The sequence below is a fragment of the Anoplopoma fimbria genome, chromosome 10, assembly GCF_027596085.1.
Source record: "Anoplopoma fimbria isolate UVic2021 breed Golden Eagle Sablefish chromosome 10, Afim_UVic_2022, whole genome shotgun sequence".
NCBI lineage: Eukaryota > Metazoa > Chordata > Actinopteri > Perciformes > Anoplopomatidae > Anoplopoma > Anoplopoma fimbria.
The window spans coordinates 2859975-2887333 of NC_072458.1; the positions used below are offsets into that span (position 1 = coordinate 2859975).

Genomic DNA, 27359 nt, shown 5'->3' on the forward strand with positions numbered 1-27359 from the left:
CAATATGGCTCTCTATTGGCCTGAGTGCTACAGGTCTGACATGGTATGACATAATAGTTGAAGTGCAAAAGTAATCGTCCTGTTTTTGTGTATTGACTATAAAACATGACATAAAACTAACAAACACAGCCATTATATAATAATACATGTATTACTACTGTACAGTTTCTACTATGGGTACTATACTAGAATTGTTATCTCCATGTACAGTCAATGAAAATGATTGAGCATCGGACCTGAAATAAAATAAACAAATACAGATAAACATAGCTTCAGTTACAAACCGGCTCCGGCACCACGGGTCACATAGGTCAGCTAATGAACTAGTTTGGACAAAACATTTGACATCCCATATTCTCCACCAGTCAGCCACATCACGGCAGCATGTTGCCGGGCAACTGAGGTGAGGGGAGACAACGTGGGGGTAATATATGTGAGTATGTGTGTGTGTGTGGCTGAGGATCTTCAGTGGGTTTGACGAGAAGAAGTACACCTACACAGCTACGCTAAATTGTTCAGTGTGCAATGTGTGTGTGTGTGTACATTTAAAAGACTACAACAAACACGAGAGTATTTGCGTGTCTCACCTGCAGTAAGATTACGCAGAAAAAAATAATACAACTAAATACTTTTCTCATCGACCTCGCTGGACGCAGCCTTCTAAACAAGTGCTGTGATGAGAGCTCGGGGAAGGCAGGCCTGGAATCTATTTTCAGCCGTTTGGTTTTCTGAAGACAATTACCCATCATTATGCACATAACATATGCCAAGCTGTGTCAGGGAGGTTTTCAAAAGACAATGCGCTGAGTGCTTTTTTTTCTCCATTGTGTGTGTGGAGGAGTGCGCATGAAAGAAATGCCACACATTCTACAAAGGAGACGTGAAAGTGAGGGGCAGGTAACCCTGATTAAGCTGATTTACTTTCTTTGGTAAATGACAGTCACACACCCCTCGTTTAAAAAAATGAATAACTAAACAGATTAACCTGAAAGAGATCAGAAACATAGTCAGCAATCTGTAGACCTGCTGTGCCAGTAAACACACAATGAACAGTCCACCTCCTCCTGAAGAGGAATCTATCTTTTTCTGACACAAACAAGCTCTTAAACACAATTTGGTGCACAACATATCTTGGCAGTTATGTACAGTACTATGTGATTCCTGTACTCTGAAAAGTTATCTTGAAATTACTTTGTAAACACAAATTGTATGATTACCGATTTCTTTTTCTAGACAGGAAATGATTGTTGTTGTTAAGGACAAGTTTCAGATTTCTTCTAGCATTCTGGATGGAATAAAATCAGTCTATAAGAAAAAATAAAGTCCTCAGTTGTTAAATGTGACATTCAAGAATCGTCTACATAAAAGGGGACCAACTGATTTCTTGTGTATAATGTAAAGAGCAAAGGAGCCAATATTAAACCCTAGGGTACACTCTTAAAGAGATTACCCTTTTGCTTGAGTTGTTACTCACTGATGTTATTGCTAATGATGTTTTTGATAATTGAATTAATAGTTTCAGGCAATGCTCCTTTTCATCATCATTGCATCACATGAAGTTGTCAAGTCCTTCACCATAGAGATGGAGATTTCGCACAGGGACATATTCATGATCATCTGCTCCCTGTTTCATGTTGTACTTTAAAGTGCTTCATCAAAAAAACTTGCCATGCACAACAACAAGGTTCATTGCACATGTCAACGTTGTCAAAGGCATTGACCGAGTCTCCATGGGATTCAGAGAGAGACATTTTTGTTGCTATTCAAACCACAGATTCCCCAGAAACACACAAGAATGATTCAGGCAACTAAAAAAAGAAAGAAATCTAACTAATGGGGCGAGAATCAAAAATCAAACAAATCTTTTCTCCTCTGGGAAAAAATAAAAAACAAAATTTTACGATAAACAGCAGCAGCCTTAAGATGTCTATCGCTACGGTGACAAACTATTAACAACAAACAATACGTGACCAGTTTCCATCATTAAGAGCTGGGATTAAATGATGCACAATGTTTGGCAGTGGATTATTTTCACTCTGTCATGAAGCTATCAGAAGCCATGATGAACTCAACACAAAAAGGCGGCATAGGATAATCACACTGCTTAGCATGTAAAAGCAACAGCATTAGCATCCACTCCACTGCCTCGCAAAATGGTCCATACTTCAGGTATATGACTGAACTGGAGGTCAGCCAATAACAAAATAATGGGGCACTGAACAGTTGCGAGTGGGATGGATCACTATGGGTTACTGAGCAGTTGTTTGATATTATTGGGGGGAAACTATGGCTTATTTCTATATCACAGGTAGAAAAACAATAATAAAAGGCTTAAAGTCACACCAGCAGCTTCTGGAGCGCGATGTTCATAACAGCCCATGATATGACAGAGAGACAAGGGGAATGATAAGGAATGAGCCTGGCCAATAATGATGAGATGTGGATGTAAAATTAATAAGACCCTTCCACAATCAGAACCGACCTTTCTGAGTGTTCCCATTTCCCTTGAATTTTAAGTTGCATAACTAAGAGGCAAGTTCAGGAGGTCTACTGTGGCTCTAACATTTCCTTAACCTTTATTTACCAGGGGAACAGGCAGCTGGAGAAGTTTGTTCTACTCCACAAACACCAAGTTTCATATTGATACAAGTCTACAACTTTAACACATCCTCTACTGTGCAGCTCCACTGGAGCAGGTGATGGTCCAATGCCTTGCTCAACAGTAAATCATTGCCATTTGTTGAAAGTGTGAAAAGCGTTGCTTAGCTTATTTCCTCAACCCCATTCTCTGCTGATGTGAAAGAGAATTTTTACTTGCGAGAGAGTCTTTTGAAACAACTCAACAAATGCCTTTATGCTTTCATAAAGTCCCAAACAACCTCAGAGAAGGACACTGAAGGGCCTTTCAAATACTTAGAAGTTTCAAAAGGACAAGTTTTCAAACCCATCTTAAGATTTTAAGCATCTCTTGAAAACCACCTCAGTCGAGTGTGTGCACATAGACACTTATTTCAAATGGGTACTTCGGTTAGCTCTCCTTTTGACATTTTAAAGGCACGTACATTAGTGCCTTCAACAAAATGATCTACCGTTAGAAGTAAAAGGAAGCAGAACATTTGCTCTACCCATGAAATTCACTGCAGACCAGAGTTGGGTGATCGTTTACGTTTTTGTATTGTCAAATCTTAGTTCCTCCAGATTGCGATAGGTGTTAGGAAGGTGGGAGGAGGACGAGAAGGAGGAGTTAAGCCAGCATGGATGACTTATTCTTAGTGTCAAAGAAAAATGCAACATCTTGTATTTGGTAGGGGTATCAATGGTTTTACCCAGATGCCAATATAATAATCATATCAGCCTCTGATGGAGCTTTGAAATATTCAGACCTTTAAGAGAGACGGCCAAATGGATTGTTATTAAGGATTCACTCATCACTGCTGATGAACAGGGCTCAGTGGGCGGACATGCCGCTCCACCAGAAACGTCTTTAAATGCACAGTAGGGCGCCGATTCTAGACATATTTTTTTTTTTATATATCTTAGTTCTGATAGCTTTATTTTACTGTAGGAATAAATAAAATGTAAATTATCCCTTATATCGTCAGTATACGATCTGAACACCTTCAGCACAATACTACAGTAGACAGGCTTCAAATGCTGCCAGCGACACAAATTGACTGTGTGTGGGTTTTCACATACCTCTTCATTTGAGTGTTCACCTGTGTGTGGATGTGTTGCCCTATCAATCATGATCACACAGCCCAGAGTGTAATGGCACATCCCATCAATCTTCAGTTGGTAAGAGTGGCTGTACAGTATAACATATGTCTGTGAATATGTGGGGTATGAGTCGGATCATCCAGGCAACACGTTGTGCTAACAAAAATAAACATTAGAATGTGCATGAACAGTTGTATATAGACAATATTTGAGGGGATCCATGACACACATGTCTATTAAGCCTAATGGCAGTTGAAGGCTCTCCATATGACATTGAAAGAGTAAAACTAAGTATAAAAAATACAACATTATAAAAGTTTGTGATATAGTATGTAAGTATGAAAGCAGTCCAACAATGTTCGTACTCAAAAAGGAAAAAATACCCTTAAAGTAAAATAATCTGAATCATTCAATCTCTCTAAAATTGTGTTTTATGTTATCTTTTCAAATTCATTTAAGATAACGGATTAAAAACAAGCGTGATTTATAGATGAAGCTTTACGTTTTTTTTCACCATAACTAAATCTCAAATTTTGTCTGATGCTATTACATTAAAGTATCTTTAATATGAGCTTAGATATTAACAGCTGCTGTTTGGCAAGTCATTTTCCACCTGATTTACAATACCAATTAAATAAAAAGATGGATTATAAAGTACTTGGACTGATACTTGCACAGTCATGGTCATAAGCAAATTGCATTGTTGAGAACAGAACAGGTATAACTATCAAGACTCCTGGTACAGTACATCCTTAGTGTCACTGCTTTGATGTATTAATAGCCACTCATCATTTATAACAGCAGCCATCGGTGAAACTAACAAGCCGAACGTCCTTGCGAGAAAGCTTTCAGCCCACAACAAAGAGAGAGAACTCTGACTGAGAACTCATTAATATGTATCAGCAGCACTTCATTACAACCACAGGCTTCTGTTTGGGAATCCCACGCAAAGTATGCTACCGGTGAACAACCTTGTCCTGGCCATCAACGTCAAGAAAGAAAATTCATATTTTTCCCATAAATCCCACTGAACATTTGCTCTCTATTTTTGACATATTTTCACGGTGACACAAAAATGGGCTCAAACCCAGTTTGAAGTGACAGAGAAACTGATAATCCTCGGTTCAGCTCCGACACCGAAAACATCCCACCAGCCAGCTTGAATGCAGGCTACCATTGACCTCCTGTGGTTCTTAAGTCGATCCAACCAAAAGAAGTTTTAAACTAGAAGCCCCCCGCCATTATAAATTGTACATTGCTTCTTCCATTCCACTTACCAACTGGAGTAGGAAAAATATGCATAAACAGAAAATAGAAGCAGGAAACAGAGGAAGGAGAGGAGAGGAGTGGAGAGGAAGCGAGGTAGCGAGGTAGCACAAAGGTTAGAGGTAAAGGGAAGGGCATTGTAGATAAGAGCACAGCTGGCCATGCCCAGAGTAAATGCTGTGCAGTCAAAAAGCAAGGCCACACATGGAGCTGGAGAGGCAGGGAGAGGAACAAAACGATGACAACTGACACATCGGGAGAGACTGTTAAGAAACAAAATGTACTCTCCAATAAGGCAGGGATAACCTTTACCTTTATATACATCTCCACACAGTACTGTTGGTCAGACTGTCACACAACTCCCTGGGAGAAGAAAACTCACTCTCAGCAAAGCTAATGAAGAACTGACTAAAGTTATGGCTTGCCGGCCATGCAAATGTGATTTATTTTGATCTGGAGGGACTTAAAAAGACAGAGAGGGAACTGAGCTGAGGCGTGTGGGCCGGTATGGAGATCCCCATCAGAAAACTGCTGCTGCAGTGCATTGGTTCTGTATTGTGAGCAAGATTAATTGTCTCATAGTGAGGGGCTACAATATACTTTTCTTTCCTTTCTCTGAATCACAATCTCCTCTACTCCCTCATTTCACTCTAGAGGCATAATGTGAGGAACATAGTGTGAGAGTGTGTCATATGTACTGTCATCACAGCACTCTGTAGGTGGGGTTTTTTGTTCTAAAGTCAGTTTTCACTTAACTGAGTAAAGAAGTGGTTAGTTTTCACTGTCATCAAACAAAGGGAACAGAACAGAAACTTTTCTGGCTAAAAAGCTATAGTTTTCAGACAGAATGAGTGAATACTGGTGGAATAAATTGGCCACACACACACACACACACACACACACACACACACACACACACACACACACACACACACACACACACACACACACACACACACACACACACACACACACACACACACACACACACACACACACACACACACACACACACACCCTTACCGTGCACAGGTCCTTGTACTGCATCTTCTGGAACTTGGTATCAGCGTTGCCGGCACACAGCTCCACGTATCCCAGCACCACTTGGAACACCGTGTTGTGGATGGCCTGGGTGAAGTGCATGTGGAGCTGGTCCATAGCAGTCTGCAGAGAGAGAAAATACAAGGTTATGAAAACTACTATGTTTGAGATGTCATTGTCATCTGTCACTGCAAGTAATACGACATGAGGGAAAATGTGCATAGCTGTCTCCTAGGAGCTGCAATGTTCAAGTCCAAGTGAAAATGGGCAATTTAGCTTCCAGTTTCCGTGATTCACATTTCTGCAACCAGCTCAGTTTGCTGTCATTAAAGAAGCCGTAACGACCAAGAACAAATAGTAGAACACTATGGCGAAGGCATATTACTGCCATGTTTGGTAGCACAATCAACCGCCTCCAGCTCTTTTCACCTGCAGCCCCACTCATCTCATATGGTTTGCCCTGATGTATTTCATCAAAATGAGGAAGGAAAATGTCCAATATGAGCAATAAGCAAAACATGCACATCCAGTGTCCGGTAGGACGGGTGCTGGATCAAAGAAATATCTAACAGGATTAAAACAGATGAGTGCTCAAAACCTTTCTGCAAGTAAATCCGTTAACGGGAGGTATTTGGTGTGGATTTTAAAGCTGCATTAACTGACATTTAGGACACTAACCTACAAAGAGTAGGGAAGTAAAGAGACGAAACGCTGGTACTTTTTTTGACAACCATTACTAGCGCTGCTGCCATTTTGGACTGAAAACGGCAATGAATCTGAGGCCATTAATGTATAAAGAGATTATTGTTAATCATAGGATCATTTTTTTTACGTAAGTCAACTCCCCAGTACAAGCACTTAAGTAGCCCTCAGAGTTATTTACCTCAACATAATGGACATGAACACAAAGTCCAATGCTCACTTTATGTTTTAGTGGAGAGCGGGGCAATTGTTTAATAAACAACCAAGTAAATAGTTATAATAGCTTGCATTATTATAATAATTTCTTCTTAAACAAATGCACTTTCGGTAGATAAATTTAATAAATGACAATATAATAGAAATCATTTAGCTTTACTTTTGTATGGCACTTTGATATACTGAAGTCGAGGCATAGCGCTGCTGCTGCGCTGATGTTGCCATGGAACGACCAATTAGCTCTCATTTTTCATCAATGTAAGTTATTTGGGCAAATGCATTAAGCTGTAATCACAACATTAACACACTATCACCTGAGGAATGCAAGTCCAATGTTCCCTCTTCTTTTAGCTGACAATGACCTAAAACACACTCAAATTCTTCACGGAGATGAAGGGAACTGCAGAGTCAGGTGATCATTTCCTTTTGTTTGTTTGGACACTCTCCAGGTCACCCATTTCATACAACATTTTATAATTTCATCCATTGTTAATAAAAATCAAAAAATCAAAAACAGATGAGAGAAACTTTTTGGCAAAGCACGATTTCTTGATTACTAATTTATCATAAATAATCAGGGGCCAAAATAGCTCTTAACCATGATTTGACAAATAACATCTCTAAGTGCAATCATGCTCCACTGCACTGAGCTCTGTGACTTTGCAATTCAAGTCCTTTGTCAGTTATTCTCACAACTTATATTTTCCATTTTGCAGCGCCCACCCACAGCCTCGCTGAAGGACCTTCGTGAATTGAGGACACCAGAGTTGCGGGAGACGTGGGCACAGTCTTGCAGTGCAATTAGATTGTCTTACTGCAAGCTCATGACCACAAAATTGTGCCCCCGTCCATTCTGACTGCCTGCTGCCGAAAAAGTAATTCAAACATTCTTTCCCTCCTTTCTGAGGGAGTTTCACTTCATCTGGCTAAAAAAACAGCATTGAATACTGCTGGCTGTACAAAGCATGGACAGTAGACAAGAAAAAGGAGGCAACTAGCAACTCATTTTGTTATAATCATCTTCTTTAGACATGATTATCAATCAACTGCTAATGCAAACAGACTCATTCATCTGCAGCTAGTTATACTAGACAAGCAGATGTTTCATTCAGACAAATGTTGGAAAAGTAGACTGTGTGTCAGGTTCGTTAGTCTATGGCTATTAGGTAACGGGAGAGACAACCAGAGAGACCAGTGTAAAGACAATACAAATGGTTCAAGCTGGTGATTCTGTAGTTAAAGAGCCTAGTGAGGCCGATTACCTCTTGGATGACACAGTTCAATCATGTACCCAACTGAAACGTTTCAGATTAAAAGTGTAAATGTGTTTGTGTGCACTGCAACAAAAAAGACTGCAGTAGGAGATTGCAAGCAAAAGAAAAAAAGAGAAGGACCTCAACAACAAGCCTTCAGGAGCAACGGCAAGAGGCAGCCAAGAACAACTCCTCAGTAAGCTTTTGAGCCTGAATATACTCATTATAGCAGTAATAAGAAAAACACAATTCATTCTCAACGAGCATTGATGACTCATCTCCACCTCAAGGAGGGCTGTTAATGTCAAGAGGCATACATCTTATTAATTAAGATCAACATGGGCTCAAGTTTTTCAAAACAAAGACAGAACATGTTTGTTGTTGTGCGAGTGTCAGGATGAGAATGAGTCTTCAAGAAGGATTCAACAAGTTATTATTGTAGTGGAACTTGGCAAAAAACCCAACCCTTAGGTATAAATGTGTATGTTGGAGAAGGTGATATTACTTTATTTTACTCACAGGCTTTAATTATTATCACCTGGAGGCTCAGCGAAAATGTGCCAGCGCTGGATGAAAATTGGAACATAATTCTTGGAATGAAAAGTCTTTATAAACCTGGCTGAAAAGGGTTATTGAAAAGTGTTATTTTCAGACATCACAGCAGGGCCTGAACCTAAGGGCTTCTCTTTATCCCGGGGACGAAAAAAAGATCAGGGATATTAAAAAACAAACCCCACGGGCTGGTTAGGGTTATAACATACCCTTAAATAATACAGCAGCTATTAAACCATCACAATAATCTCTGAGGAAGTTGCCAATGTAGAATTACAAAAGAGTACACATTTTAAGCGCGAGTGCACTTCAGGCAGATACAATGGCGTCATAAGGTGTTGGTGGGTTTAATGCTTTTTGGTGTCACCGCGTTTTACACCTAAGAAGAAAGAATAATATCAGGGCCATGAGAAAAGGAAGAAGAAATGTGATTGAAAGCAGAAGAAAGAGATCAGGGCCAAGTGACATGTTGAAAATGATGGTGGAGTGTGTCAATAATTAAAGAAAGAGGCGTTAGCATTAGAGATCAATGCTTATTAAAGGACTGGAATGGGATTTGAGGAGTAAGGAGAGTAAGAAAAGAAAGACAAATAATATCTGTGTCATTTAAGGTAATAGTCCTTAATATTTCTGAACACATTTTTAACAGAAACTACAGGATTTTTGTTGTTGTTGTTGTTGCTGCTCTTAACATAAATGTTCTAAAGCTTCAAATGACCTGCAAAAAATAGCACAGACAAAAATGTTGTTGTTACTGTTTCATCTAAGATGTCTTTTTATGTTTCGAGAGCTTATTTTATATTAACCAAGGATACCTTTGAAGTTCCTTTTTGTGGGTTATGTCTGTGGGTGTGAGTTGATTGACAGCAAGCAGAGTAGAACGTAATCACAAAGGATGACATGCATGCCCTGTGGCCTAAAATATTCTCTACTCCAACGACAAAACCCTGAACTCACTCATTGGAGTGAAAACACTCAAGAAGGAATAACAATAACAAAGAGAAACTTAAATTAATCAAATTACATTCTCATGTTTTCTTTAAAGGTCTGTGGGAGATTTGTTTATACTGTCCTAATGTAAATGGTGGCAAAAGGTCGTGAAAGTAAGATTACAACATTGTCTATATGAATATCTGTATCATTGTAATAAGGTTAAGGAAAGAAGGAGCACAACTAAGTCACAATCTAAAAAAATAAATGGTTTAAATAAGAGAAAAACAGAGAGTCAAACAAAAGGACATATGCAGTAAAGTGAGGACAACAGTCAGACCATCACATCCAGTCATATTCAGCCATTGTAGACGAGTCAAACCACTGACCTGTGTCTTGCCCAGGAGCGTGTAGGCCAGCTGGACCTTGGTGTAGTGCGAAACATCAAAGTGCTTACAAGTCTTCGACAGGGCGACGTCAAGCTGCTCCTGGAGCCAGAAATAGATAGATGACAAAGGAAAAGAAAAAGAGAGGGATTATCAACGTTAAGACTGGGGATTTAGATAGATAGATGTGCAGATGAACAGCTACCATACAAGGCCAAGGGTAATTGGATGTGGGTCTATATATGAATATATGCGAGTGTGTGTGTTCGTCTTTGACAAAGAGCTAATAAGAAAGGTAAGAAAGTAAGTCAAGGTCAGCAGGAAGTTTGGATGTTCATGGATGAGTAACAACCCTGACACAGAAGCCGACCTCAAAGGATATAGTGCTGACAAATGCTATATGTGATCCAATGCCTTGAGTCACAATGCATTTTCTCACGCTTCACAAGCTGTTGAACATAAAGCAATGACTTGGGAAGACAATTTACCATCTATTTGAACATAATTCATTATACAAAGTACTTGGAGGAAAGACAAACCAAACTAGCTTGGGTCTCTGTAAACTGGCCTTTTTATATTTTGTGGAATTTCAATGATGCTTTATGATGGGTCATCTGATGATTAAATGTAGAATTAGCAGATGTTTTTGGTTTCTGCCATTGCAGTTTTCTACAATAATTTCAGTAAATGAGGGAGGAAAACAACTGACAAATGATTTTATAGTAAAAACCATTGATAAGGTAGTTTTTGGTTATCATGATTGCATTTTGCCAATGTGTTCCGCCTCTTTTGCTCTTCAAACGGACTGTTTACCTGCATTCAACCAAAGCCTGCTCAAAAATGATTGGTCAACACTGCTCGGACTACTAACTGAAACAAGAACCCTTCTTATACCGAAATGTTGTCCTCTTGCCTACAGATTCTGCATGTGAATATAGAGATTACACACAAGGCAACTCTATTGTGTAAAGCATACACACAGTATATGGTGTATATGTGTATATGTGGAGCATACGTATAAAGAGATTGCATTTAGTGTTTTTGGCTATTAGAATTATTAAGATGAAGGTGTTGAATTCTAAAATCGTACTCTAGATGTGTGTTTGTGAAAGTGTTTACCTTTGTGATTTTGCTTAGCTTATTCACAAACTCAGGCTGACAGGTAAACAAATGCACACCTTGCTGCGTGGCTATGTGTGTGTACATGCACGTCTGTTTCCTTGGTACAGACCAAACGGTAAGTAATTAATCTACTCAAGCGCAGCGGCAGCGGGGCAGAGAAAATTGCTTTGCATACCATTTATCACGACACAGCGACGTTCTGAATGTGTCAATATTTGGCAGACCCAGAATGAGAGAGAAACTATCAAAATATCAAAATGTAGTATAAATTGCTTCTTTAAAATGAGGGCTTGTGGAAAATTACAAGGTTAGAGCACAATCTTACTCACTGCTAAAATTCTATTTACTCAAATTAGAGATAAAGCAGGCAGGCACATACCTCTATTTGCTCCAGAGTGTCTTGTAGTTTGGAATTCAATTCGCTGTGAGGGAAAAAAAGGAGATTATTCAGGGTCAGCAACTTAATTCTAAAGAATAATATGGAGTCAACTAACTAGCTACTTTTTTTAATCAATTGTTCTATTAATTCATTCTTGCTGTTTCTGGAGTCTGAGCAATATCATAAAATGTCTTTATTTGTTGTTTGACGGTTTAACAGTAAAAAATTCAAATTATTCTCAATTTCCAATGACATGAAACACAAGCAAATTATATATTCTGACTTTCAATAGTAACAATCTCCATCCACTGATCTTCTAAGAGTTGATAAATAAGCTTTATTAACAAGCTGCAGCCCTGTGACTCACAAATCTCACAGGGCAAACAGGGAGCTAACGTATAGGAGATAAATTCATTTCCAACCAACACTTTGGGCAGATGTGTGTGTCTGCGTGTGCATGTACCAGACTATCACAAATGCAAAACGCCTACACACGCTTGGACTGACTCAGATTTTGCTTCATCCTGGGAAATGCTTTCAACTCAAAAGCTGCAAAGTAGCAACAGAAATCACGACTGTTTCGCCCGTCCCTGGGACATCAATTCAGTTCCCTTGTGACTCCCCGTGCACTGCGCCCATTCATAATCACCCTCTGTTCCACCGTTTCCCTGCCTCTGTCTCTGCTTTGCTTGGGGTCTTTTTCAGGTCAGCCTGCACTTATTTAGTGCCTTGTGAGACCGCAGTCGCCCAAGGGAGAGAGTGTCCTCAACAAATTGCTAATTAGGCATCTTAGCTGCAATTGGGTATCGAGTGATGGGAGTGAGAAGGAGGGAGCGGAGAAACACAAGAGACTCTGAGTGAGTCCCACAGGTCGTTTGCAAAACAGGTAACAAAATGAGCATATGCCATTTCAGAACTTGATGCACCGTAAGCCTTCTTTTATCTGCCTGTGTGTGTGAGAGAGAGACATATTGTAGAGGTATGTTAGACAGGACACACGCCAACTGAAAACCAGTCAGGTAACAGATGTTTAAGTAAAGCTAAGACATTTGTTTAAGAGTTTATAGGAGCTACTTACTATCATCGTCTTAACTAAATTCCCCAAAGATGATTGAGAATTTCCCATCAAACAGTGTAACATAGCAAATGCTAACAGAGTGCTACTCACACTGTTTCTAGCTCACGGTAACTAAATCCAATGAGTCGTACCACAGGATGATAAGACGAGACATTCTCAGCTATATATACTCAGTGACAGCCAGTATTCTCACACCACGAGGAAACTATAATTGGAAGCCAATATAAAAAACTAAATACGCAAAGTAAGAAGGCTGGCTCAACTAGATAGAGTTGAGCGGATCAATGTCAGGTCCTGGAGAAACGCGTCTGAATGTCCATATGTAAGGCCCAGGAGAGTGCTAAACAAAGGCTTTCAGCTTTGGCAGCCACACCAAGGAGATACAGCAGAGGAGCAGAGGCCAACAGGATAAATGCCCTGTTCATCACATCACATAACTTTCTTTTACACCCACACGCTGCAGTTTGGTAGAGAAACAGAAGCTAAACCACAAACTGAACAGTGTTGGAAGAGCATATGAGAGAAAATAAACCATCCCACAAGACCGGCGCTCAGGGGCTGACACACCTGATGCCAGGTTCACGTTACAAGCGAAAAAAGCGACAAAATGCCACGGACAGCTAAATTGTCGGTGAGTTGCTGTTAAACTGCTGCTCAGGTCTTCATTGGCGTAGTTATGACTTAAAATGGCACTGGGAACTGGCTCATCGCATTTATTGATTTTCTAAGATGGAATAGAACAGGGAGAAACAAAGCACAGAAAATAATTGAGAACGGCTCAACGCACCACGCCTGTCACACAGAGACAGTCAGTAGCTTCATTTCACCGGCTTCCAATGAAAAGAAAAACTCGGAGTGTAAACACAGAGAAAAAGTAAGGCGGACACCTGCTATTTCCCAGAACAAGAGACAGTCACCATCACAGAACGGCAGACTAAAATGCACTCGTTAAAGAAGATCAAGGTGGTTTGTTTGCCTTATGTTGCACCAAGCGTCCAATGATCCACATGTGTGGCATTGAGTGCCCTGGTTGGCTTTCCAATAGACTTTGATAACGGGGTTTTTTATGATGTGAAGATCAGCTGTTAATAATTATCACAATTAATATGTTATATTGTGTTTGTTTAATCCACATAAACAGAAATGTAAAAGCAACCATTTGTGGTTTTACTGGGAGTTACGTTCAGGAACTATTTCTTGGCTAGGCCAGTGAGGAAGTCGCTGACCTGGCCTGGCATTTGTTGGGAATAAAAAAAAGACAAGATAGGGTGTAGATTGTGAGCTTAGAGATGCTGTAAATTTTGAACTTAAAACAAAGCCGGGCTAGCTGTTTTCCCCTGTTTCAAGTCTTTATGCTAAGCTAAGTTATTGCCTGCTGGCTCTAGCTTTATATTGACTGTACAGACACAAGGGTGGTGTCAATCTTCTCACAGAACTCTTGGCATTAAACAGATAAAAGTATTTCCCAACTTTTTCTTTAAGAACTTCGCCGAGCTTTTGAAGAACACAAGAGGTCAACTTAAAGTCAATTACCCAGGTGACAATATTATTCCGTCGTCCTGTTATTGTGTCTATCCCATGAATATAATGCCAAACTGCACTGTCCAGTGTGTGTTCATGTGTGTGCAGATGAAGCTCCTCCCCACATACTGGCATCGCTCCATGATCAGACAGAATGCATAAATAACAGATGAGGAGCGAAACCTAATTAACAATCTGTTCCCTGCAGGGAACGTAAGGATTGAAATAGAATTGTGTGGAAATCAGGGAGTGCGTTTTCAACCCCCTTTTCAATTATGGCTGGCAATAGGTGTCTGCAGGGCCTTGAGGCAAAAACCCTACACAGTGACTGCTGACATGCAAAATTGGCAAAATCTGGACTCCTGTGCTTCAAGGGTTCTGCATGATGCTCAGATTTTGTGAGAATGCTTTGCTGTAGTCGTGTTAGCCACTGCTACAAGGCAGGCGACAAGAGGCAACAAAGTGGCAGGGGAAGGTCTTCAAAGAGTGAAACACAGCGGGAAGGGACATCATCAACCATAATTACGCAATTGAGAAAGCAGATGAGGTCAGGGGGGAAGATTAAAAGAGATGAGCAGAAAAAGATTTAAGAAGGTATTTGTAGAAAGAGCACTAGAAAAATGTATAAAACCAGACCAGAAGAATGTGCACTGATTATTTTCTTTAAGTGCAAGGTTTGATGTAACATTTAGATATACAGCTCTGGCATCTGTAGTGGAGTTGTGGTTCTTTCTCTATGGGTACAGTTCTGAATGGGCTCCGAGGTTACATGGGACACTACACGAAAAGTTAAGGACCTGATGCCGCCTCAGGAGGAACGATTTCATATCTATTCAATTTGATATAGACTGGAGTCCATTTAAAACACACATACAGTCTAGAGAAGTAGAGTAGGTTTCACGTGCCAGTCTGTTGTGTGCTTCATCCCAACTCCACTGAGATTTAGAGCAGATGTGAATATAAATGCTAATTTCTTACTTTTGATATGCAGCAATATTTTATAATCCTTTAGGTTTATTCAGTGTGACACTGTTTTTCAAATGCATACTATACCATTAATGTATTCAGCAGTGATTAGTATGTCTATTATACCGACTATTAAGACCAGTAGCTGACATGGGATCCAATTATTATTGGGATCCCCTGACATAACTGGTGCTCATCTTTTAAAAAAAAAATTTAAAATGTGACGCAACTCCTCTACAATTGTAAATGAAAAAGTGATGTTGGGAAATAGAAATTCAAAAATTGACAAATAAAAAAAGACTAAAGTGCTGTGGTTCAGTAGAAATTGTATGTTTGAAACCTGTCAGAGTGGAAAAAAACCAGAATCAACATGTCGTTCAGACCAAAGTAACTAACCGAACTGTGAAAGCGTCTAACAATCCTGCTGTTGTACCAAGACCTGAGAGACCTTTAATTTATCAATAAAGCGCTGCTAGTAAACACAATTCCAACTGACACTACCGCTCGTACACATGGAGAGCTTCTTACAAACCTGCACTGACACACAATCATGCAGCCTCCAAAAGAAAATATACTACAACCACAAAGAGGAGGAGGACGGCCGTGGCTGTGAATAAATATATATATATAATTAATTGAATGTTCTAAGCCAGCTTAACATTTGATCTGTTGTAGCAACAAAACACTCACAAAGTGAAGAGCTTTGCAATTACGTATTCAATTCTTAAAAACCTAATTTTGTTGCCCAGATGAGAGATTATCGTTTTCATTTGCAACATGAGTGTACATGGTCAATTAAACGAAAATAAATTAAAAATCTGCATCCATGCATGCATCTTAATTTATCACTGCCATACGGAACAAAAATACATTTTTAATCCAATTTACCAACGCTTCTGTGAGAGAGTACTACACAGATGCTACAGGTTACTTCACACCTTTGTTTTTCTAAGGCCAAAGCAGATTTAACAGTTTATGACCACTCTGCTGACATGCGTGGGTCTTAAGCCGCCCAACAGCTGCCCATGTGAACCGCCTGATGAAATAGACTGAGACGGAGCATGAGGCTGTGTAAATGCCTTCTTGGGGAAACAATATTGACTTTTAAAGAGTTGGGGACAGGGACAAAAGAAGGGCAGGTATTAGACAAAGCCTCCATGTAGGGCATTCGGCAGGGCATGGAAGAGCATAGCTACAAGGTTAAATTACAGTGCAGCAGACCGGCAACCAGCTCCTCGGGGAAGGGCGATGCTGCAGTCAGGGCTCTAGCAATTTTGGGCAGCGAGCCCAAGTACAATGTGCATGCTAATGCAAAGCCTGACAGATGTGTGATCAATGCAACAATGAGAAAAACCGCTACATCCAAGAAGCAGTATTAGCATATCGCAAAGGAAAGCAAAGGTGAAAAAGGTAATCAAATTTTTATTCAGCTGCAACAGACACGTTCGATTACACATCCGGACCGCGTCTGAATACAGTGATACTAAAAGATGTTAGTGCTTCTTCTTCTTCTTCTTCTGATGATCACAATCACGTTCCCTCATCGACAGACTGGCTGCAATGGATCTTATCATTGGTGGAAAATGGTGAAAGATTCTGCATACAGACATCCCAGCTCGTTCAGGGAGCATCACCATGGAGGTGGAACGCCATGAATGGTAAAGTAATGACACACTATAAGTGAAATCCACACAAAAACAGCAGCTGCAAGTGAAAAAAAAAACAGTAGGAGGAATTGTCCCATCACAACAATCTCCAGTGCATAACATTACCATATTGATCACCAATTCCCAGCAGTCACTGTGCCATTCTAATGGATTGTCACAGCCAGGCGAAGTGGTTCAATATTGAGGTGCATTTGCTCAGTTTTGTTTAATAGCTCTGTATCTGTGCGTTTAAACGGAGCTCTCTTAATATGGAGCTCACCGTTTTGTCACGCCAGCGCTCTTCTCTGTAAATAGACCAACACACTCTGCAGTGCATGACAAAAAAAATAAATAATGACAGCGTGCCTGCTCTCAATGGGATACATTGAGAATAAACACATTGGTGCTAGCTTCAAGCAAGTCAATCAACAGGAACACAAATACACAAGGTCACACACACACACATGACAAACACACTCCGCCTTTTCTTCTTCAGTCATTCAGAGAGTAAAGTAATCAGACGCCAGATACAACTGAATCTCACTCTATCAATCTGTTCGTACTGTACCTGATGCAGCTGTAGTGTTTGAAGGTGCTGGCAGCCTTTTGACATTCCAGACAGAGCTGGATTGCACCTGGATAGTCTTCCTCCTACAGGAACAGAGAATCAGGTAATTAAATGTATGAAAAATAGTACAGTATAATCTGAAAGCATTTTATACATGATATATACACATATATGAGGAGTAACCTCTGGATCGTTCTTGATTATGACAGTGATATGTGTGACTTTTGCATCAGTTTTGATTGATCTTCTTAAAAATGGTTGTTATAGCAGATGCGCAGTGGATAACATAGGATTAGACTCAGTGCTAGTCAAATCCATTCCATGTGCTACAGCTGACCTTCACAATAGATTCACATCTGTGGGAGCATCTCGTGTTTGTGTGGGTTTGCCTTTTCAATGCAGAATCCCCTCTGATGTTTGACCTTTCAAGTCAATTATAAACATATCTCTGCATGTGTGTTTGTGGGCGTGTAGATGTGATTACAATACCTCAAGCATCTCGCTGAGTCTTACGTCTGTTCTTTGCTGTGAGGAGAAGAAAGGAAAGGAAAAAGGAATACATGAATATGGCATAAAATAACAAACTGGCTACAATATTATGAGATAACTAGTTCAACACACATTCCTGCTATGACCATGTTTGTAAAATATCTTAATTATTACAGTTAGAGCAAATGATCAAAGTGAATAAGTAGATATTTATGTCTGATTAACTCTTATATTCATTTGAAATCATGTGCAGAGAACCGGTTGCAATGATTACTGTAGAATATAACAATTTATTTCACAACAGTGAGTTGTCACAGACAGACAGAGACAACTCAGGGGAGAGACTTGTAATAGGTAGATCAGATTCCCAAGGTGAACCAAAACAACACTGATATGGAAACCAGAAACTTCCCACAGGACTACACTCTGAATAAATCATGTTGAAAGCCAGAAATATGTATTATATAAACCACGACAGAACAAAAATAGCAAAATATGTTGCAGTCAACTATGTGTGTGAACTTTACCAGCGTCTTGATGGTCCTCAGTGACTTAAGCAGGCCTGTCAGCAGCTGTCGCCTCCTCTGATTGGCCAATAGACCCAAGCTGGCTTCTGTGAATCCCTCCTTCGACATGCTCAGTTGCCTTTACACAAGAAAGTCACAGCACAGGGAGAATAAAGCATCAACACACATATACACTACTATGCTTAGCAAGCATTTAAAAGTCCAATACATAGTGATGAGCTTTACTGATACACTACTGGAACTCTACACTGGTAATGATCTGTAACTATAATATACTTCTATAAAATATACACTCAAACATTCATGGTCTTAGTGCTTTTATTGCAGTCCTAATTATTGCAGAGGTGCTTCTAGCAGAGACCTATTTTTACCAAAAATTGCTTATTTAGACAAATCCTTAGTATGAATGGCTTAAGATTTTTATATTTCAGGCACAGCAAAATGTGCAACTGAGCATTCTGAATTAATAATCATGATAAAACATTTACAAAGAAAGAATATGTCTGAAGAAATTACTACAAAACAGTAGACAGTATACTATAACTTAACACTTGACTTGTCACCCACAACAATGAAAAAACAGGTCCGAACACCAAATAAATAACACATTGTAGTGCCGTGTAAAGTAGGATGTTTTTATTTCTACTTTATTTGAAGGAAACAAGAGAGAATAATTTGTACTTTGGACGATTTTAACAGATAGAAGTTATATGAGGGGAAGGAACGTTATCCTGTTGATGAGGGAAGCACTTAATATGCAGATGCAGCTTGAATGCAGTTATTTCAGCAGCTATTTCATTTAGTGAATAGTATGCAGTGGAACAGCATTACCTCCTTGCATTAGTGCAAATGACCGCTGCCAGCTGCAGGTTGGTTTGTAATGCAGTCACACGCTCCAGTTCCTGTGAACAAGGAAGAAATAAGTGGTCAAAATGACAGTACGCGACACAAAGCAGCATACTGGAAACGCTGGAACATTAGTTAATGTTTTATTATAAACTATTTGCTACAAAACCTGCTGGAATATCTATCTAGTGCTAAGAAACATCCCCCTCACCGTATTATAAAGCTGAGGGCTTTTAAAATGTATAGGACACAAAGATATTGTTAGACGGGTTCATTAACGGAGCTGCCAGTGAAATATAATGTAATAATGCCATTTACCTGGCAAAGCACTGCGCAGACATGAACCGCAATGCTCACACACACAAACGTTTGTGAGAGCACTCTACATTGAGATGCGTCCTGCTGTGAGCATTTTATGAAGATAGATATTATAGATGATGCCATTATAGTAAGGCACGCATCATCGGTGCCAAAGTGTAATGTAGATCAGAGGTACAACAGACACAGACAATCAGAGAAAAGCTTTCCTTTCTTCATAGCTTTAACATTTAGAAGAGGATCAGTACGCTCTCCGGCCTGAGAGTTCAATTATTATCCCACTTTAGTGACCTCTGCTGAGAACAAACACTCCCTTAGCTAAAAGTATTGAATACTGTCTTGGTTTTTAGTTCCTTGATCTGCCAGATGATATGCCTGAGGTGTGAGATGCTATCTCATTTTTTTATAGTGTCACCCCTCGGCAAAAAGAAAGGTCCTGTGTTCACAAAAATTTTCTCATAACACTGTCATCCATGAAACAACCATTTACCCACAGAATATAGTCCGGGCAAATGAATTCTCCACAGTCATAAAAACAACAACAATAGCCCCAAAGTGGCTCTTCAGCTGTGGGAAGAGGATCAATGATCCCATTCAAGCCAATCTGCCCTCATGATCTCGAGTGTTGAGACTATGACAACCCCTCGGAACAGTTTTACAAGGGTTGATTCAACAGCCCAGGTTTTCTCTGAGGGGACATGCACCATGCGACTGTTGTGCTCCTCTGCTCAGGGCCTATGAAATTAGGACTGTTAGACAACATCTAACGCTAAGAATTGGTTCCACGACTCTGGCAGAGATGTCAACAAACTGTTTGCATCTTTATTTGCTTTAAATTACAGATAGATCTTCTATCATTATATTGTAAACTTTGAATTTGTTAAAGGAACATTTCAACAATTTTGGGAAATAGACAAATTTTCTTTCATGCTGAGAGTTAGATGAGAATAACGTTAACAGTCTCATATAAGGTAGGCTAAATACATGCAGGCTAGCTGTTTCCCCCGTTTTTTATGCTAAGCTAAGCTAAGCAGCTTCTGGCGGTAGCTTCATATTTAGTGTACATATCTGACAGTGGTATCAGTATTTTAACTCATGTCAAGAAAGCAAAAGCAAGTATGGACATGGGCAACTTGCATATTGATGCTTTTGCAAATCAAATATTACCCAAACATCTTAGAGCAACTGTCCATAAAGCCATCACATATCTATTTCAATTCAGTTTATTTTGTATAGCCCAGAATCACAAATTACAAATTTGCCTCAGAGGGCTTTACAATCTGTGCACATGCGACATCCTCTGTCCTTAGACCCTCACATCCTCTGTCCTTCCCTCACATCCTCTGTCCTTACACCCTCACATCCTCTGTCCTTACACCCTCACATCCTCTGTCCTTACACCCTCACATCCTCTGTCCTTCCCTCACATTCACAGGAAAAACTCCCCTAAAAACCCCTTTAACAGGGAGAAAAAAGGAAGAAACCTCTGGGAGAACGACAGAGGAGGGATCCTTCTCCCAGGATGGACAGAATGCAATAGATGTCATGTGTACAGAATGAACAGCATAACAGAGATACAACACATTCAATGTATATGACATAAATGATTCATATAATAAGACTACTTATAATAACAGCAGCAATTATTACAGTAGAATTATAGTTATGAAAATAGGGATAGTAATGTGATTAATAATAATAGAACACAGTAACCCTTCTTGAATAATTTCATAAGCATTGGTTATTAACAGTTTATTAATAAATGAAGGTACCACAGTGGCCTTTGCACTCAAACGAACATTTAAATATGCCCTTGCACTCTAAGCAGTGGGACCTGGCTGACTCACCAGGTCGAGCAAACGAATAATTCCCAGACTGATTCACATACTGGGAGCAGTGAAGCCGCGTCTTTGGCACCCAAACCACTGGAACTGTTAAACTATGTCTAGACTTAGCAATAGTTTGAAACACACAAGGCAGACTCATAAAAAAAAGTCAGAGGGGATCAAGCTACACAGAAATCATTCTGACAGCAGAATCCCAAATTGCTGACTTCACTTTATATCATGAAAGTGATGCGAAATGAGTCAATGATTGACATCAGTGCTGTGACGGCCCCTCTGCTTGGTGGTTTTGCTGTGTGTTCTCCTCTCCAAGGCTGCAGACCTGATTGGAGATTAATCAGCAGTATAGACGCTTTATTACAGATATCAGTGCATTACTGACTTAAATAGCTGGATCCGGAATCTCATACTATTATTTCAATAAATGACAGTTGAGTGAATTTATATCGATGTATTTATTTGATAGCTTTTTGTTTGACTAAGTTGGTAAAGCAATAGCCCACCTGTTGTAGCCTTTCACAAAGAAGAATGATCCCAGTCACTTCCACAGTTAGGAATACGGCTTACTAATGAAACACCGGTATCCGATCGGTTATGGAAATTGGCGGACACCCAAACCAAAGGAATAGTCATCGGGTCTGAAAATGTAAGATTGGTCCATCCCTTATCAGCGGCATGGCATCCATAGAAGCACGAGCTGCAGCTGTTCTTTGGAATAAGATTCACTCTCACCATTTTTGCTTTGTGGCCTCTGTTTCCTTTTCTTTAGTTTTTTCACCCATGCAGGACATTTTCACTCATCCACTGCCTACACTACTGACTTTACATATGACTCCCATCTATTTGTTTTCATTATTTTGATTACTTTCTGGTTAATAAATTCCTCGATTGTAAGTAAACCTGTTTTTGTCACAGTCTAAGAGCCGGGCTGTGACAGTGCAAAGCGCTGGTTGGTTTAAATTCAGTCAGTAATAGTCCGTGTAGTTACGAAATAAGTGCACTCAGAGACAAATCCGTTCAAGGAAGGAGACATTTATTTCCTGTGTCCTGTATATTTCCCAGTCTTTCGCTTCACACACACACACACACACACACACACACACACACACACACACACACACACACACACACACACACACACACACACACACACACACACACACACACACACACACACACACACACACACACAGTGGGTGCTCACTCTCTACCCCTTGTTCTGATGCCCATTATCTACACACAGTACTGTATACACAGCAGTTGCGTAAGCCCTTTGTCAATGATGTAACGTAGAAACACTCATGCATTCAGTTCCACCCAGGAACAGCCCGAAACAGCTTGAATACAAACACTCATCTTCAAACAGAACCACACACTCACACAGCACACGCGCTTATCATGCTAAGTGCTCAGTAGGTAGCCTGAGGCCCCATTTGTTGTTTACCACTGCTCTGAGCCAGAACAGTCTGTAAGCTACAGTGAACCTGACAGACGGGGGGCTCAATCAGCTCTGACTGTGCAACAGGAAATACAGCAACTGTGCACAGAGGTGGACATTGACAACTGTTCTGTCAGTTTTTAGTAGATAAAAGAGGTTTAAGAGCTGGTTTGCATGACTGGGGAGACCTCAAAAGGCGTGGAATGAATCTTCAATTGAAGACTGGCTGACTTCCACTAAATAACAACACATAAATACAGCTTTACAGTAGACCTCTATGTACTGTACACATACAGGAAACTATACAACAAGGAAACTACACAATCAGACTCCAACAATGTCCACAAACATTGGCGCTGGTGTGGGAGGTGTAGGTCAAAGAGGAGGAGATGTTTTTTTTATTTTTCCACGCTTCTTTATTCATATATTCATAAGAGGTCCTCCCTGTGACCCTCAAGCACATTGACTATGCACTGGCTCCCTGCTACCCATCCCACCTATACATTCTAATGTTGCAGCTGTTTGGGACTCACAGCTGGAGTTCACATCTTTTGCATATAGTAAGTTTATGTCCACACAACCCTGTTTCCTGTTCATTTCTAGTCTCCCCAATTAAACGGCCTTAAGACCCCCCATGTAATTGTCAGGTATGACCGCCAAATTACAAATCTATTTCGAAGAAGGCAACTGGGGAACACAAACAAAGGCAGCGGCAGGAACCGGGACAAATAAGTGTTTCCAGTCGAAAATAATTGAATACCAGTCCGAGCCTCTTTCCAATGGTGTTGAGTGACCTTGTCAGGGCTACCTGGTGCAAATTCATTACAACCTTTCTTTCCTGGCAAGTGGTCATGCTTGGCCACAAGTTGGCCACTCAACTCTAACCTGAAAAGACAGGGCTGTTATTTTAAATTGACTCCATGTTTTAGTGATTCAGCAATTCAACTTGATCACTCTTTGAACTGATGGACTATATTGTTGCATACTTCCAAATACCAAATTTCAAATGAAGAGGTACAAGAATGGAAGAAAAGAGAAACTGAATGTGGGCTGCTAAAGAATTTGCACTCAATTAGTAATCAACATTTGTAAATGAATCAACGATAATGGCTCTGGCCTCCATGTAACCTTCCACGAGACGAAGCCGGATCACACTGTTGACCCTTTGCGAGTGTTTGTGCAGCAACAGCGATCAGACACAGGCCCCAACAGAAGAAAGGTTAGTCACTGCATAGCTATGACTCACATCACGACGCTTAGTGGGCCATCATTTCAGGCGCTGAGGCATGAGTTTGCACAATTTATGTGTCCACCGATGTGTTATACAGAGTGTGCAAGCACTTGAGAGAAGTGGCATTGTGCCCTCTGTGTGCATGTTTGATAAAATATCACTCAGAGGAGATAAGACGCCGCGGGAAAGAAAACAAGGTGGAGAAACTGATGAGGCCTCATATAGAAGAAGCTCCACAGTTCAGTGTGGGGAGCCTCAGAGATGCAGGGTGAAGCACATTTGCCAGGCGTTAAACTTTATTATAAAACCATTCTGTACATCAAAAGGTAAGCACTAAGTCGGTCAATGTTATTTTTGGTGCTTCTGAATATTATAAAGGATGTGGTATTAAAACTCTGTCGTCCTTCTCATTGTGACATTAATGCAGTTGATGTAGAAACTGAAGTGCCCTCTGAACTCCACAGGGCATCCGTAGACAGAGAATGAGGACCGAGATGGGTCAATGGAAATGCCCCCCGAAATCCCTGGCAACGACTGCTAATAAGCCCTGCTGTCATTTTAACTCTACAGAGTCACAGAAATAATGATCAATTTGCTATTCATAGACTGACCTTCAGAAGGCTTAACAATGATGGTAATTTCTCCACAATTTCACATCATACCAAATTTGTTAAAGCGGTCAGTCATCTGCTGTGTTTTGCTGGGATCAAAGCTTCACGGACTAAACACAAATTTGACATACTCTACCAAACTTCTATAATGATGCATCTGATGGGGCTTCTGAAGCTTGATTGCTAAATCAAATAAATCAAAAAAGACCGACTTCTTAAAATCCATCCATCCAACACACACACACACACACACACACACACACACACACACACACACACACACACACACACACACACACACACACACACACACACACACACACACACACACACACACACACACACACACACACACACACACACACACAAATATATTTGATCTCCTGCAAAAACACTTTTATTTTGAAGCACACTTGATGCAGCCAGGAAATCATATACAGTATACGATGCTGGCTTCTGCTGCTGCACCAGCGTCTCAATAGTTTCATTAACTGACAAGCACTGATATCCAAGATCATTAAACCTCCAAAAGGGCACTAGAGTGATGTGTGTGTGTGTGTGTGTGTGTGTGTGTGTGTGTGTGTGTGTGTGTGTGTGTGTGTGTGTGTGTGTGTGTGTGTGTGTGTGTGTGTGTACTAATTAACATACTAAACAAGCTCATGCATTTATAAGTGCATGGAGAAAAAAGATTAGCAGACCCACCAACCGTGCGATCACATTGGTGATTCTTATGTCAACACACACGAAGCAGATGAATATTTTTTTCTCTCCGTGACAGTGGAGGCCACTAGAAACACTGCGGCCATAGTGCCTAAACAGGCAAATATGAACAATACAATTTTGACAATCGATACACGAACAAGCCATTTAAAATAATCAAACTTAATTGTCCTGCTGTCGTCTAGCCTGAACTCAAACTTTCCTCCTGGTACACATAGACTTAAACTGGGTGCTCGCTTGTGTGTAATCAAACGCACCAAGGGAGATTGCTGCAGAGGCGATAGTCATTAGATTTTGCCTCAGACCAGACTACTCAACAACTCAAACGTGCTAGTGCTAAGTCCTGCACTACATTATAATGAGATTTTCCATCAAAATTCAATGACAGAAATAATTTGGTCTGCTCTCAATTTGCTTCCTCATTCAGTTCTCACAACTCATATTCAGTTATTGTGAAGTTCATTCAAGTTACACATCCGGCCGTTGAGGAAGAGCATTCAAGTGCAATCCAGAGTGGCAGAAACGAGAAAACAGCTCCAATCTTCTTTCCTCCTCCCCTGCTGCCAAAACTCTACTTTGCCAGGAGGTTTGCTGATCCAGCGGCAAGTCAGGAAGTCCGGGATCAAACCCCCGGCCCCCCCTCCCCTTTATGGACTTAGTTTTAATTCACAACCTGATAATATTGTGAATAAAAACTACATTATTTCCTCCTTTGACTAATCAATGGATGGAGTCACATTTCCTATTGCCATGGTTACGGAAATTCTACATTATCTTGTTGCCATTCGACAGCTGAGACAGGAACTCATCCACTGACATCCTGATATCAAAATAATCTGATCCAATCATATAAAGTTCAGAAAAAATGCAAACCCCCCCCCACCCCCAAAAAAATCAAATGTTTAATATAACTGGTGTGTTTTAGAATTACTTTTTCAAGATGATAAAAGACAGAAAGGGTTGTTTAATGTGGACGTCAGCTGACACTGGAAGCTTACCTTGACATACGCAGGCTGTTTCTCCAGAATAAGATCAGCGACCTTTTTAGAAACCTACAGAGAGAGAGAGAGAGAGAGAGAGAGAGAGAGAGAGAGATGGTTGACAAAGATGAGAATTGGAACATAAAAAAAGTGAAAGACATTTTGATGTTCTTCCCAAATGTCACCCCACAAAAAACAGCTTGCAGCGCTGCAATCTTGCTACCAAGGATGGAGCTGGAATAACAATCACTGATGCCTGCATCTAAAGCTCTATATAGCCAAAGCCTTTTAAAAGAGCATCTACCTCTCTGTTACATTCACATTCTCAATAGCATTACTCCTCTCTCTTTCAAAGAAGTCTCTGTTCTCTTCTTTTGTGTTGTACTTTCTATTGTTCTCTCCTCGCCTTAGTGCCTTTTACCGACTTGACTCACATCTGAGGTGAAATTTTAAATATCTAAAGAACACGTTCCTTGCTTATGGCATCAAGTATGACCCTCTGCTATGAGTGTTGTCTGCCACTGCTTTTAGTGGATAGGTTAAAACAGCGGAAGAACACTGAGGGTTAATGTATATTGAATGAATCGCTGCCCACAAGGTCTTACAGATTGGATGGGGAGCTATGACTTACTTCTTCTGATGACCCTCATTCACTATTTGCGACAAAGCTAAAGTAAAAAGCCCCATATTGCAACTCAATAGTGTCATTGAACTCTCCCAGCCTGGTAAACATCGCATCTCCATGCCCCCACTTTATAACGCAGGCTTTCTTAATACATTTGTAGTCTCTTAACCCCATATTTTGGTGTGTAAAATTGATTAAAACAGGATCCCCAGTGTGACAGGAAAGAGTCGCTAAAAAACATATCCCATATGTATGTCCAATAAGGGCTAATTTCTAGACCTTGTGTTTCAATTACAAGTAATTAAAAGTCCAAGTCAAGAGAGAATGATGTTGAAATGTTTCATATCTTACTACAAATGCATGAGCTTGAGGTGGATGTGCTGCTCA

At 40.2% G+C, this 27359-nt stretch overlaps 1 protein-coding gene across 1 annotated transcript in view; it reads right to left on the minus strand.

Moving 5' to 3' along the window:
- The window catches only part of vps50 (VPS50 EARP/GARPII complex subunit), a 101346-nt gene that overhangs the window by 56747 nt on the left and 17240 nt on the right, over positions 1-27359 (minus strand). The window contains exons 5-12 of the mRNA XM_054605423.1: positions 26366-26419; positions 19191-19261; positions 18360-18477; positions 17833-17868; positions 17344-17426; positions 11565-11607; positions 10067-10165; positions 6007-6147 (exon numbers count right to left, since the gene is read on the minus strand). Of these exons, the coding sequence (XP_054461398.1) occupies positions 6007-6147; positions 10067-10165; positions 11565-11607; positions 17344-17426; positions 17833-17868; positions 18360-18477; positions 19191-19261; positions 26366-26419 (645 nt within the window). The remainder of the gene's footprint in view (positions 1-6006; positions 6148-10066; positions 10166-11564; positions 11608-17343; positions 17427-17832; positions 17869-18359; positions 18478-19190; positions 19262-26365; positions 26420-27359) is intronic.